General features: G+C 38.1%; 1 protein-coding gene across 4 annotated transcripts in view; it reads right to left on the bottom strand.

Moving 5' to 3' along the window:
* The window catches only part of LOC100646982 (venom dipeptidyl peptidase 4), a 300060-nt gene extending 285809 nt beyond the window's left edge, over positions 1-14251 (bottom strand). Inside the window, exons 1-2 of one of the 4 annotated variants that reach the window (XM_048408249.1) lie at positions 13677-14250; positions 11669-11942 (exon numbers count right to left, since the gene is read on the bottom strand). In XM_048408249.1, coding sequence (XP_048264206.1) covers positions 11669-11695 — 27 coding nt within the window. In that variant the 5' untranslated portion in view covers positions 11696-11942; positions 13677-14250. Of the gene's footprint in view, positions 1-11668; positions 11943-13676 lie in introns of all 4 variants that reach the window. The other 3 variants (XM_012311197.3, XM_012311198.3, XM_048408250.1) reach the window with 3 other exon arrangements.
* Between the last annotated feature and the right edge of the window lie 1065 nt (positions 14252-15316).

The raw sequence follows: 15316 nt of genomic DNA, 5'->3' as shown, positions 1-15316 counted from the left end.
CCTCCCTCTTCTTCTCGTATCGCGAATTGGACGTAGAATTAGGTCGGCCGTACAAAGAAACGTGCAAATAAATTTTTTCCCATCGGTTTCCAATATCGCACGAATCAACTTAACGCTATGACAACCGCCTTTTCAGCATTCGCGTGATCATACCGAACCTCCTCTATGAATACATTTTCCCTTTGTGCTTGGTCTTTGGATCGTAGAATCAGGTTGCGAGACTTGGTACACCAAAGAACATGATGCTCCGTAAGCCTAAGCCTAAACTTAGGTATTTCACGGCGGATGCATCAAGTCGCAGGTTAATTGGGAGAGGAAAATTGTAGATGTGTTTTAAGTACACGACATAATTTAACAATAGACGTACCACGATTGTTATATACCTTGGCATATATTTATTTATCCTCTTGATATATATTTACAAGGTGGTGTATAATATATGTTCGATATTATATGCCTTGTAAATACGCATAGACAAGTATGGAAATTATATCAACGAATGGAAGCTAAACTTTCATTCGGGTATTTTATAAAAAACCATTCGAACCCAGGGAAGTACGAGAAAAGATTTTGTGAAAATCTGTCAAGACACAGATCGAACCAAGTGAAAGTGCAACTTCGATATGCTGTTACGTTTAACGCTAACTCGTTCTATTGTATTATCCGACTAATCAATTTCTCAATTTTTGTTGATAGAAAAATTTACACAAAGTTAGACGGACAACGAATGTACAACTTTAAATTAAACTTCGAAACCGGTCGTTTGACCGGACCTGCTAAGGATACTGTTAAGAAAAACACCATAGACGATTCCCCTAACTCGATAAACCTCGTCCTGGAACAAACCGAACCAAATAGTGGCGCAATTTAAAAATATATATTATATTCGAATAATAAACGCGATTGTGCTCGGAGCGACCGATAAACTCGGCAAACAGGTTGAAAAAGAAATTCTACAAACTCAATTCTGGAACAGATGGATCCACGGAAACATAATCATTTGCACCGTTGAATGGTATTCGCGATAACAGCCTCTCCATCCCGTAGACCTTCGTCAACGTCGCCCGCCCATCCCTTTTTCTTGCCGCCCCGTTCCTTCGGAAATTACTTGGCTGACGTTCCAGCAACAAAAGCGATTCGACCGGATTATTACAAGAAAGTGTGGCGAAGGCGTAATTCGATGGAATACACCGAATAACTCGGAATTACTTTGTGGCTGGGCAGAGATCACCAGCGGAAAAGATGGTCGGTCGAAAGCACTCGGCTGGGTGCCTCGAAGGAAGAAAAAGGAGAAGAAGAAGGAGGCGACGCTGGCAAGAAGAAAACACCAGCATCGCCATTCGTTTTCGCGGTTATTGTAGCCCCATTCTAGATGTACGTACAGCCGTTATCTGCGTGTAGGTGCACGCCGTGTACCTACGAATTCCTTCCGGAACCATGGTCGTTCCACTAAATACGCGAGATCCAATTTGGACGAACACCAAAATTCGAAGAAATATACTGGGCCGCGTATATGCGCGCATATATGGATATATAGGGTGAGTCGTGAGAAACAGCACAGTTAAATATCCAGCTTCGCTTGGTGTTGCATGGAAAAATTTCTCGGTAGGAAAAAAGTTATGCTGTTTCAAACAGCGTGTACGTAATGGCGAGAAGAATTTTTCTCGCGCTCGTTTTCCTTACGAGATTTTAAGATATATTTTTTAAGCGATACCCCGTGGTGTTTCGTACGCCAATTCAGCGATTCTTAATCTGCGGTCTGCGAACCTGGGGATACCACAAATCCTCGAGACAAAGTTATCATTGTATCGTTCGAAGAAGAAATATTTGGCATGATTATTTGCTTGTTCATAGCGAACCTCTCCTGCCCAAGAAGGTTGTCGACGAGCTATCGATCAGTGTTTCAATTATTTGGCACATCGGAGACATAGATCTCCTGCTAAGCCTTGGCCATCCGCCACAACGGAAAATTATTTAGCGGAGCTGCTTGGTAAGCAAATGGTTAGAGGAGGCTGCACAGATCAGTTCGTAGTTGAGAAAAAATTTCGAAATTTCACTAACGAAAGGTACCCTGAAATTTTTGTAGGAGAGCGTAGTTGCAATCGTAGGTTTGTGTTATCAAATCGTAATTCATTCGGATCCGTTCGTACGCGATATTAAAACCCAAGGTCGCGAAGAATTTCCTATTTCTATTAACGACAATACTGAAACCAGACGAAACATTAAAAGCAAATAGATCACCCAGTAGAAGTAGGTGCATGCACGGGTGCACACCGCACACGTATACACATGGCCCTTTATGTAAGACACATTCGGCAGCGAGACGTTCAATTTCAACTAGAGACTCCCTGCAAGCGTTATTGGTACTGCTGACTTCGTCCCCTGTGAACTTCCATCCATCGGTGTTCTTCCAGTTTCCTCCTTTCCGCTTCCGTCACCTTCTAATTGTCCTTGACGAGATTTCGTTTCCGTGAAACTCGTTTTCCGAAACGAGGCTCCTCCTTTCTTCCCTTTGAATCTATTAGATTTTGCACCCAACGTGGAAACAGTTGTAGGCAACGAGCAGCAATATTTCTAAATTTCTTCCAATACTTCTGCAAGAAGATTCGAAGTCGGATATCTGCGGCACGAAACTCTTCCTTTCTCTCTTTGAATCTTTCACATTATATTACATTGCGTTGCGTCTGTTATATTATTATACATGACTATGGCAAATAAAGCAGTTTCTTAATTTCTGTGAATCGTTCTCCGAGAAAATTCAACGATCGGAGCCGAATATTTCCCGGGGAAAAACTCCTCTCTGCGTTCTGTCTTTCAAACAGTTGCATTTTACATTCAACGAGGAGACTATTGCAAGTAACAAACGATAGCGTTTCTTAGAGTCGTTGTGCAAGAAAATTCAACGATCGGAGCGGAATATTTTCCGGCGCAAAACTGCTGTCGTTCTCTCTTTGAGACTGTTGCATTTTACACACAACGCGGACACTGTCGCAAGTAACAAGCGATAACGTTTCTTAGTTTCTTGCAATCGTTGTGCAAGAAAATCCAACAATCGCAACCGGATATTTTCCGGCACAAAGCTGCTACTATAGTTCCCTCTTTGAATCTGTTACATGTTGCGCGCAACGCGGAGACTATTGCGAGTAACAAGCAGCAATGTTTTTCGATTTCTTTAGATCGCAGCCCAAGAGCACGGAAATTCAACGATCGAAGCCGGATATTCCGAATATTTGCCGACGATAGACGGCTCGGTAAATAGCCTGTCTCTCGTGTTGCCCTCTCTTTTCGACTCTGGCTGGAGTTATAGCGAGATATACGGGCAAGCCCATACCGTAAGTCAGGCCGTGCAACTACACAAGATGTTAAACTCAAGGAAGATGAAAGTACAAAGTCTGCTCGTGACACGAGTTAACTTCAAAATGGCTCGAAATGCCAAGATTTCAACTTGCTCGGTTGATGACAGCTTTGTTACCGACTGTTCCATGCCGACTCGCCTCTCTACGAGCAAAAACATTTAGCACTTCTTGCTCGGTGTCAGTCGGCCAAAATTCCCTCTCAGAAATTCGTTCTGCATTTCCTTCCAATTTCCTTCCACGAAAATTTCCAAAACTTTTGAATTTCGTAACAGTTATCTCTGTTGGCATGCGAAATCTTCCACCTCGCTCTTCTTCTTCCAACGATGTTACATTCGTTAACTTGGAAACCTCGCTGTACATCGGATTTACGATTAATTTCGTTGAAAAAATTCATTATAAATTGTACGTTCGATCGTCTGCGAAGGAACAGATAGATATCTCGTGAAGAAACCGAGGGAACGCGGAGCAAAGAGGCAACGATGCTCGATGTCTACTTTCATCGATAGCGCGATCGTTGCTTTCGCCTTGATTATTTGCAAAGTATCTTAAAAAGACGCTACAAAGATCTGCGAAGAGAAACGAGTCTCCGTATATTTCAATAGAAGAATTTTACCGAAAAGTATTCGTCATATAATAAACATCGTTGTTATCGGCGCGATGAAAAGTCAAGGGGAAATTGTTGAAATTTTCATACATATTTATTCGTTACGTCTATATATCGTGGGATGATTGTGAAAAAGACTCACAGAGAATGAAAGAAACGAAAGGTCGAGGAGAACCGTAGGAGAGATAATCTCCGCAGCCTGTGTCCCAACGTAACGAGGCAACGTAAGTGGAATAACTCGCAAGTTAAGATAAACAGAATTTACAATGGAAATTTCTTTTCATAATCAGTCGAGTTTTACTGAACTCCGTACATATTTTAATGCCGGATTCACAGGCCACGGTTAACCGGTGACCTGGTTGCCGTTGAATTAACCGGAAAGTAAGACGAAACTCGAATTTCTCGAGTTTTCAAAGCACGATCTTTGGTTGCTGTTGCGGTCGCAATTTCCGTATCCATTTTTCTAGCTGTCGCTTTCCTCCGTTAAGTGTACTCCTGATAATACAACGGAGCTAAATCATCGTTGCGTCTGATCATCACCGAACCAATCTACTTTGTTCCTTCGTAAAGCGACGAGCAGATCGAAAATGCTTTTAACGCGATAACCGAATTTACTTAAACAACAAACTCGCAATATACACTGTCGGTAGCTGGCGAACCTACTTGGACATTTATCGCGAAAAATTTCTCCGAATGTACCGCACGAAACGTCTCCAAGTGATTTCATCAAAGTTGTAATAAAAGTATGTGACAACTGTGTTACCTGTTCGTTTTGCGTTCCTTCAACTTGTCGTTCAATCTTCGTTGAAAGGCGTAAAAACAATAAGTTGGAAACGATCGAGCAGAGAAACTCGGCAAAATGCAAGATCATCTGGGTAACCAGGTTATTTCTTGCAAAGATAATTTGCAAATATTCCGCGCGAAAGCGCTGGTAATCCAAAGAATTTCGCCGTCCGTAAAAATTTCCAACCGTTAGAATCTTAAGAGTTCACGTTCCGGCAAAGGCAAAGAATATTTGCGTAGCCGTAGGAATTCGCAGAGAAACGGAATGATTAAAACGTTACCATGAAATCGTTTCGTTCTTCGACTTTACCGCGTTATGCACGACCCGGTTAAAAATAGCTCCACTTCCACGAGACGTAAAACGAGCCCGTGAACGCGTAATTATGATCACCAGGGAACGATGGTAACGGCTCTGTTTTCCAAACAGCAGGAGTTTTCATTAAAGGACAAACAGTATTCCGAGCCATTCGTTATCGCTTTATCTAAACCTCGTAACAGTTCGAGAGCACTTCGCGCAGTACGGACCTCTTGCACAATAGAACTGGTACGCAATTAGCCAAGTGTCGCTCTAATAAGGATTTGTAGGATAGGTTGGGTCAGGTTAAATCGGCCTGTTTACAGTTAAGCAGCTGGACAGACTGTCCTCGGATTCGTGGTTCGACCGTTGTGCTGTCGCACAGTTCGCGTTTATATGATGAACAGCGCGACTCGTTTCGCGTCCTCGAAATTAGTTTACCCTAGAAACAGGACGAAAAGTTAGTTAATCCCCGATGAACTCTAAAACCGAGGACTTTGTCCCTTCTCCTCTTCTTTTGTTTCCTTTTTATTTCTTCTCTCCTTTTACGTTATTGTTTCGTCGTTGTCTGCCGTTTCGTCTTTGACCATCTCGGTTTTCGCTTTTATTTTGCCTTTTTCTTTTATTATTGTTTCTTACGATGGCGAAGACTATGTCAAGCGTGACTCATACGAACGTCATGCGACTCGTTTCAATGTTTGCAAATTATCTTCAGAGGATACTGTGATTTGACCTTAGACTTTGTTTGTAGCTTTCTTTCGAATGTCTGCCGTCTGTTCAAGCGTAAATTGGGAAAGAAGAATTGAATTTTCATCCTTTTTACAGCAATTTCCAAACGTTCCACGCGAAGACGGTGATTTCGTATCGGATGCGATCGTTTCTTCGCTCCACGCAAACTTCTAATATTTCTCGAAAGGGAAAAACGAAGCGATCCAGCTATTTATTTTCATCGATACGAACATTGTTATCCTCGCGTTACGAACTAAAGAGTAAAAGAGATAAGAAGCGATAAAACGCGTAAAAAGTACTGCGATTCCAACGACCTTACACAATTTTTTTACTCTTTCGTATTTAGTTTCTTCTCTCGATTAAAAAAAAAAAAAAAAGGAAAAAAAGAAACGAAAGCAACGTCCGATAAGGAAGCAATAGCGTTGTATCCTTCTTTTTCTATCTTCGTCGATGGGAGAGAACCAGAAGCATCGTTGCGGATGCACCATAACGCTACGTAATATTATACCTTGATGGGAGCGCAGGCTATCGGTTATCAACTTTTTGAATTATCAACGGGCCAAGTTAGACATGTTTGTAACGGATCGGCAGGAAGATACAAACTTACGATGCACCGGTTTCGTGCTTCCGCTGTAAAGTTTCCCACGTTACGTTTATAGTTTACGCCCGCTTACATTAGAATTAGACCTAATTTCTGCACGTAACTGTACGCAAAGCGTGTACACGTGTACGTATATAAACTAAGTGCCATTATCAGCTATTTACGTGTCTAGGTTATAACATCCACCGAGTTTCTAATTCAACTTTTATCCGTCGTATGCGAAATTGCTATTTTTTGATTTCTTCCTGATACTTGGTCAAATCCTTGAATATTCTACGAATAGGAATTTTATTTTCATGTAAAGTCGTTTCAACGTTTCCCTCTCTTTCTATGCTGGAACATGCACCAAGTACCTTTGATATTTCCGCCGATGTGCATTTTTAATCACCTTCTTCTATTTTCTTTCCTCGAATCACCGCGCTGCTGTTTCTCTCTTTGCCACTTTCAATTCCATCCGCAGCGTCCTTGCGGAACTCCTTTCCCCCTTTTATTAGCCTGAAATTTCGATATCTCTGTTTCTTTCATTTTTGATACCTTGCAGTGAATTTTTTTTTTATCACTGAAACGTTTCCATTTCTTTTCGTTTTATCGCGGAAATTCCTTTCTTTCTTTTTTTATCACCTTTCCCTTATTGAAATTTGTCCTCCTTTTGGTGTCCTTGCATCGCTACTTCTGATTGCCGTAATCTCTTTTGCCATTGTCCTTGCATTCCCCCTTTCATTACCACCACCCCTCTTTGCGCCGATCTTTGCTAATTAAATTTTTCTATCGTTGGAACATCGGCGGCTTCCACGTCCATTGATTTCACATTCTCCTCTAGGATTATATCAATATGCCGCGGCAATAGGCTGCGCATTTTTACGCGTCTATGGGAAATTTCAAGGTAGAAAAGTTCGCAGAAAACGCATCACGCGCGTAAAATATATAAAACAGCCGAAATACCAGTAGCTGTTACAATATTCCATAGATAAAACAAATCCCTGTTTTATCTTTCCGTTATCTTCACAGGAATTTGCATAAATGTGCCTGATCGTCCCTCTATAGCGATATATTGGGTTGGCAACTAAACGATTGCGTATTTTAAATAAGAAGAAAAATTCAAAATGTTTGCTTAAAAATTAAATTTATTCAATTAGGTATTGTCCAATTTTGCCATCTTTCAGGCAGTGCCATAATTCCATGTTCATAAAACTTCCGATTTTTGCCACCAAACGTGATGTTACATGTATTTCAAATAAGAGGGAAAATTCAAAATTTTTGCTTAAAAATATAACTTTATTCAATTAGGTATTGTCCAATTTTGCCATCTTTCAGGCAGTGCCATAATTCTGTGTTCATAAAGCTTCCGATTTTTGCCACCAAACGTGATGTTACATGTATTTCAAATAAGAGGGAAAATTCAAAATTTTTGCTTAAAAATATAACTTCAAATATTCAATTAGGTATTGTCCAATTTTATCGATGACCTTTTGCCGTCTTTCAGGCAGTGCCATAATTCTGTGTTCATAAAACTTTCGATTTTTGCCACCAAACGTGATGTTACATGTATTTCAAATAAGAGGGAAAATTCAAAATTTTTGCTTAAAAATATAACTTCAAATATTCAATTAGGTATTGTCCAATTTTGTCAATGACCTTTTGCCGTCTTTCAGGCAGTGCCATAATTCTGTGTTCATAAAACTTTCGATTTTTGCCACCAAACGTGATGTTACATGTATTTCAAATAAAAGGGAAAATTCAAAATTTTTGCTTAAAAATATAACTTCAAATATTCAATTAGGTATTGTCCAATTTTGTCGATGACCTTTTGCCGTCTTTCAGGCAGTGCCATAATTCTGTGTTCATAAAACTTTCGATTTTTGCCACCAAACGTGATGTTACATGTATTTCAAATAAGAGGGAAAATTCAAAATTTTTGCTTAAAAATATAACTTCAAATATTCAATTAGGTATTGTCCAATTTTGTCGATGACCTTTTGCCGTCTTTTAGGCAGTGCCATAATTCCGTGTTCATAAAACTTCCGATTTTTGCCACCAAACGTGATGTTACACGTATTTCAAATAAGAGGGAAAATTCAAAATTTTTGCTTTGCTTTGTAAAAGTCATATTTATACGTGTAAATATAATCTCTGTTGTGCAAAACGATAGCTAATACCAATGAAGAATTGTTATGCACCCAAAATTCTAATGATAATCAGACATATATATAGTAATTAATATTAGAGTATATATATACTAATTAACTACTAATATATATACTAATAGACTATATATATATATAGTAATTTTATTTCTAATTTTAATCCTTGAGTATATAACAATTATCAATGTCAAGTAGTAATACGCAATACGATCGGTAATACGATCAACGTAGAACTTGCGTATCATGCAATTTTCCTGATATCAAGAACCGGGCTTTAACGGATACGATTTAATGGATACGGCGAAAGAAATATGACGAGCGATAAAGTTTATACGTTCGATCATTTTTACTGGCGAATCGGTAAAAAGTTGTAAAGATAAGGACTCGTAGGTTCAATTACAGTCACATTAAAGATAAGTAAGTTTGGATACTATTTCCAAACATCACGGTACTAACGCGTTACTTTTTCTCAAATAAATGATTATTGTCGTTCGTTTATTATTACGTCATAAATGTGTTTTAAAGTCTATAGCTGGCCATGTACATAGCACGTGAAACTTACGTTCAGTTTCTTTCGCAATGCTCGCAAATGCAAGGAACGTTAGCGTTAAAAAAAAAAAAAAAAAAAGAACAGAAATAACGTACGGGTAAAGAAACAGATTAAACAGCCTCCTTCGTTCTTCGCTGAATAATGAATGAATAGATAAAGAATGCTAATGGAACAAGCTTGATTCTTCGTTTACGTGTGTTCAACTGAGAAACGTAGTGGACGTAAAGCTTATAGCTACGATAAATTGGAAACAGAGAGAATATCGCTTAAAACGAATGAAACAGAAAATAAAGGATTGCGCAATGATCCTTTGACATTTAAAATTGTACAAAAGCATCGTACGTTTGTCTCGGTTTTAATCCGCTGGATAAAGCAAGAATCCGGATAATCGGTAGCCAGATAAACGAGCTGCCACGGCGGCAACCTACTAAAGGTATTTTCTGAATTTAACAACGCCGTTAAGTTGAGGCTGAAAGTGCGTATAACGATCCGCGTAATATCATTGAAATTGTTGAGAGACACTTCAGCCTGTACTTCCGGTTAAAACCGTTCATCGTCGCCCAAGATTAAAACACGCCGTCCTCCGCATCTTCCTCCCCTCCCCCTCCCCCCCCCCCCATAAATTCTTAAATGAAAACGCCAGCTCCCCGTTACCGAGCAATAAACGTGACATTATTTTTTTAACCTCGTTAATTGAAACGTTGCGAACATGCAAATTGCAAAAGCGAATAAATAAAGCCGGTATTTTTCCATTATCTTGACTCGGCTCGGATAAAACTCATTTGTATAGCTTCATTAATCCCCTGATTCTGCTTAGCTCCGATACGCTAAACACTTTGCGAAAAAAAAAGGATTATTGTCGAAGATATTGAGATTGAAAATATTGGAATTATTATACGCCGAAATTACTTGGCGATAAAGAAAAATACAATTAAATACAAATAAATACAATGAATACGAAGAATAGAATGGATTAAAGTTATTCGAATTGGGTATGAAAATATCGACAAGGATATGGCTCGTGCGTAATATAATTGTTTCGCGTTTCTATGATATCCGGCACACACATGATGCAGCGACATTAAAGCTAATCTCACAGATGTATTTTTCTCAAGTACTTAATTCCACGTAATGAAAATGGCACTCGGAAAACATCTGCAATTGTAATAAACGCAAAGAACGAATACAAAAAGTGTCTTTCATTTACAGACACGTTTTTTGCAACGACGCATCTCTATACAAACACGAAACCTAATCTGTCGAACGTTGTGATCTTTATTTTGATAGAACAGGATAGATCGTACGTAATTCGATAAAATGATATAAAACGGAAAATGTTGCGCGTCCATTATTTCCTTGTAAAACGAAAGGAACTTTTCGGCGACCTGATATATACGAAAAATTCGATATTATTAAAATTAGCTTCACGTGTACGTATAGTTTCATCAAATATTTCATTCCACGTAATGAAAATGGTAGCGTGTCGTTCAAAGGAATCCGATCCTTTGTTCGGCACAATAGTTGCCAATTCCATGGTGGACGTGAAAAAATGAACCGCCCTCCGCTTCATTTTTTTAATCATTCAATTTGAATCCTCGCAAGAGACAAGACGGAAGCCCGTACGAGCGAAGCTTTTAAAATCGGCGACTTTAAGCGAGAAGAAAGATGTACGGCGAAACCTGGAGATAGAGAGGGCAGGGAAACGAAAGTTCGCTGATAAGAAACGAACACGGAGGGCTGAGGGGGAATCTAAGGGAGAAGAAACACGAACGAGAGGGAAGATCGGCGAAAGAAAGAGGAAACGCACAAAAGGGAAAAGCCAGCAAAAGAACGACTTTCACAGGCGGAACCCATAAACGGAGACTTAGCAAAAGAGCGATGTGACGAGAGAAGAAATTGTACAATTCGCCAAGTAGGAAAATAGAAATAGACAATGATGCGTTCTTTGTTTCGTTGTTAAAATATTTATCGGAAAAATAATTTAAGTGGGCAGAATGTACGATGCGAGGAAAGGGAGAATTTGAAGAAAAATTCTCCAAGTGGAAGAAGAAAAGTAGAAAATAATGCATTGTCCGTTTCGTTATTAATCCTTAACTACAGCCTCAGTTGACTCGGTACCCTTTTATTTGTTAAATCATTCTGTCGTAAAAATTAATCCAACATAGATTCGTCCGTCAACATTTGTTTGCCATTGATAATAAAATTCCGATAATCAAATGCATGGAAATTTATTCTTCTCAGAAAAAAAACAGATCTGTAATCGTCAGAGAGTCGAAATATTTGCTGTGAGATTATAAAATTATAAAAGAGAAGTCCATAACCTGCTATCTTGTAATTTATCTCACTCTCTCTCTCTCTCTCTCTTTCTCTCAATTCCTAAATATTATTAATTAGTGCGCAAGATGGTCATGAAGAAAGGTCTGGATTTGAGGAAAGATGTGGAGGCAAGTAACGCGAAGAATAAAATAGAAGGTGGGTACAGGATATTGGTCATCTTGGTAATTGCTTGGTAAAGCTCGAATCGTCACAGTTTACAGTCTGTGAAATTGCGTAAAATGAAATTGCGTAAAGTGAAATTGCGTAAAGTGAAATTATCTGTTACTCACGCTTATGTTCGGTCCGCCTTCCGTCATCGTTGTCGTGTTTCTCTTACGTTCTTCTTACTGACAGCAGCACACTCACCTTTTTTCTTGCACATTGCAGTTCGCACTTTAGTTTTTTTTTTTGCCTTTTCACTTTCCTACTTTCCCCTCGTTTGAGTGAAACATCGGGTCGCGCGTGTCAATAACTTCTTCGAGAATGGTACTCTTGTTCCCTAATCGAACAACTTTTGCAAATTTATCAGACAACGAGCCAATGTTTTTACGTATACAAAATTATCTAACGATCGAAAAACATATAACTCGATAACGATTGTTTTATCGCTCTTAATCCTACTTCGTTCTAAAAATTCGAATACTTTTTCCCTGTTATATTCTATCGTCAGACGAGAACAAAGAATCGAACCGTCTACAGTGCTACGTAACATGAAACCTATGTATTCGTTCCTTTTCTAGTTTTATTTTATCTGTTCACCAATGTGTTACTATATTTTATTACTACGGTATATCGTACCAGCAACAGTATATTTCTTTATAGCTATCACCATTGAAATTTCGAGTCGAACAGAATAATTATAATAAATTATCTTGATAATTGTTAATTAATCGAACGAAATTTTCGTCGTAAATAAATTAACACAGTTTTCAAACGATATTCGTGTTTTCTTTACAAGCTTACAAAATAATCCGTTTTACGAAATTTTTGTTAAATTTCCGCCTTTTTCTTTTTCTAGAGTCCGTACCCCCGCCCCGATTTCCATAATTCTCCGTTTCCCCAGAGATTATTTCAGAAGAAGGAAAGTCAGGCGAAATGAAATACAACTTCTTACTTGGAACGAATTACTTCATTAATCACGGAACTTTTGAATTACCTCTTTTTTTTTTCTCGCGGCGTCTCTCTTCGCGTCCTTTAAACTCCGCAATAATTAACGAGAATCAGTTCTCGAGGTATCACGGATGCAATATATAAGGATTTCCCGTGTTAAAACACCGGGCTTCCTCGCAAACATTTGCCGATCTTTTTTACGAAGGACATTTTAATACCTAAACTACTGGAAAGTGGGCAATTTAACCACAATCGCGAGTAAAAATTACGTATTGATGAACAGTGATTGCATTATACGTAACGAGGAATTGTTATTTTATTATTATGAGTTGATAAAACTAATTTTACAGATATTTCTAGGTATGCAATGAAATACTGACATTTGCAAGAGCGAAATAGTTATGGAACGATTTTTCAATCAAATTTATATCTAGACCGTGGATATGTATGCATTTATTGGAAATTTAAATGCACAAAAATATCTAGAATACGTATAATATGCAAAACTATAAATTAGTTGTTTTATTAAATCCATTGAAATAAAAATAGATAAATACATTTGTAACCATTGTACCATTTGAAACCGCAATTGAATTGAATAAAGGCTAAACACGTATATACGTATGTATATGTATCAATATGCACCGAGCAATTGATTTACTAATCGTACAAAAATAACCTATATATTTATAACCATTGTATGTTTCGGAGACATTCTCCAATTAAATAAAAGCTAAATGTGTATATACATATGTACACTGTATGTACATTATTGTATTCCTTGAAAGATTAATTTACTACAATCAAATAAAAACTAAACATGTATGTACATTATTGCGTCCCGTGAAAGGTTAATTAGTCAAACCGATTTATCGTTAATTTTTTCAAATTTTTTCGCAAACCCACGTACACATGCGTAAACCAATTCATACATAACAAAAGTGACACATTAAGAAAGAAAGAAGACAATTAATAATGTCGATTTGAAAATTAAAGGAGGGGGGATGTAAGCGCGGGAATACAAATGTACATACATAAGTAAAAAATGAGAAATAGCTAACATGGCAAATTTGTGTCGAAAAAATAACCTACGACAAACACGTCTACCATGTATTGCCAATGCAACTTTTAAACATTGCGAAAGATCGCTCCGTTGGCAAACTATCCTTGATAAATCTGTTTACGTACACATTCAGCTAACTGCGACACGATTTCTCCTCCAAAAATGACGTCTTTCAAGCTTCTGTCATTCTTGTACCATTCCCGTAGAATTCACTGGTCCGAACCACCGAAAAACATGTCCCGAATAACATCTCCAAATACATCGCACTTTCTCCGTCACATGACCTCTAATTACGAGTTACGAATTCGTTTGTTCGCTTTCACGACGTTCGTTGACAAGCTATAATACCGAGGAATCAACGAACGATCTAACAAGCTCCAAAAATCCACTCATTTCATATTAGAACACGGTTTAACGGATTGTATCGAATTGAACACAAAATCGAATCGTATCGATAGTTAACTGACACTAGACGAGATCGAAAATTCTATAAGAACGATCGCCCCGAGCTATTTGTCGTTGATTTCACGGACGATACACGCGCACGACTTAAATTAATATACGTCGCTCTCCCAATTCAAAGTCAAGTTTCATACAAAAACCGGTCACGTAAACAAAAATAACGCATTCGACTGTTCGAAGTACGATCGAAAGATCATCCAGCTTCGACGGCTGGCGGCGTACTAATAACGGACAGCCACGAAACGCGGAGAGTCTGCCTTACCGGCGCAAGCGTCTCTTCGAAGGAAGCGCAGATCACTGATACCAACGCAACACCGCCATGGGGAATACCACGGAACACAAACACATCGATTGTATAGATACCTGTTGAATGTCGGGAGTCACCGGCACGTTGGCGGTCAACTAAATCGAAAAGAGAGCGAACCGGCATCAAGTAGATAGATGGGCTACAACCTTCTGTAATCTCAGGACATGTCCTTCTTCGAAATCGATGATCGCCTTCGTTAAGCCTTAACGCTACGACTATACTTGATTAATAAACTGCGAATTTTTATACAAACTCAGAATATAATTAATATAATTAAAAACGTAGAACTTGGATAGAGAATTGTCTTTTATAAAAAGCATTATACTTTAAGTATTTTATGAAATTTCTCATATTACGTTCATCCTGTGTAGTTTTACACCTTTAAATTTCTTGTAAATGTATACAAATCCGCAGTGCAATGATTGAAATATTTATAAAGTTTGTATCAAAGAAATGAAAATGAAAAATTTATGAGAAAATACACGATGAAAGAAGGAAATACGTTTCCGTCCATACATTTTACAGCAAGTTATTAGAGTCCCTAAAGTAGGTAGGTCTGACGTTAAATACGACTTTCGTTAGAAGACAAGAGGAACATTTTATGAATTTCGACAGGTTCAATGATAATTATCTGATCAGATAACGAAATTGAGCAACTTATATAATGTAGAATCGATCAGTTTGGCTTCTGAGAGATTCAGATATAATTTTGTATTTACATAGCTATACCTTTTTTTATAAAATAAATCTTTGTGTCTGTATGTAAGCGCGTATACTTCTATATGAAGATTCGTGGAACCTTGTTTCTAAAAATTAAGTTCACTTATCGATATGGTGATAACGATGATGTATCTGGCCTTGCTGCTTTTTTAGAGCAAAAATTTTTAGAAGAACAATTTATGAGAATATATGATACGAGTTTTTCTCGAACTCTCAGCAAATGTACCTTTAGAATGTCCTAACGAGGATATGGAAATACTATAGAAACGAAAACAT

Source organism: Bombus terrestris, chromosome 8 (genome assembly GCF_910591885.1).
Source record: "Bombus terrestris chromosome 8, iyBomTerr1.2, whole genome shotgun sequence".
Lineage (NCBI taxonomy): Eukaryota > Metazoa > Arthropoda > Insecta > Hymenoptera > Apidae > Bombus > Bombus terrestris.
This window is presented reverse-complemented; position numbering and strand designations above follow the sequence as displayed.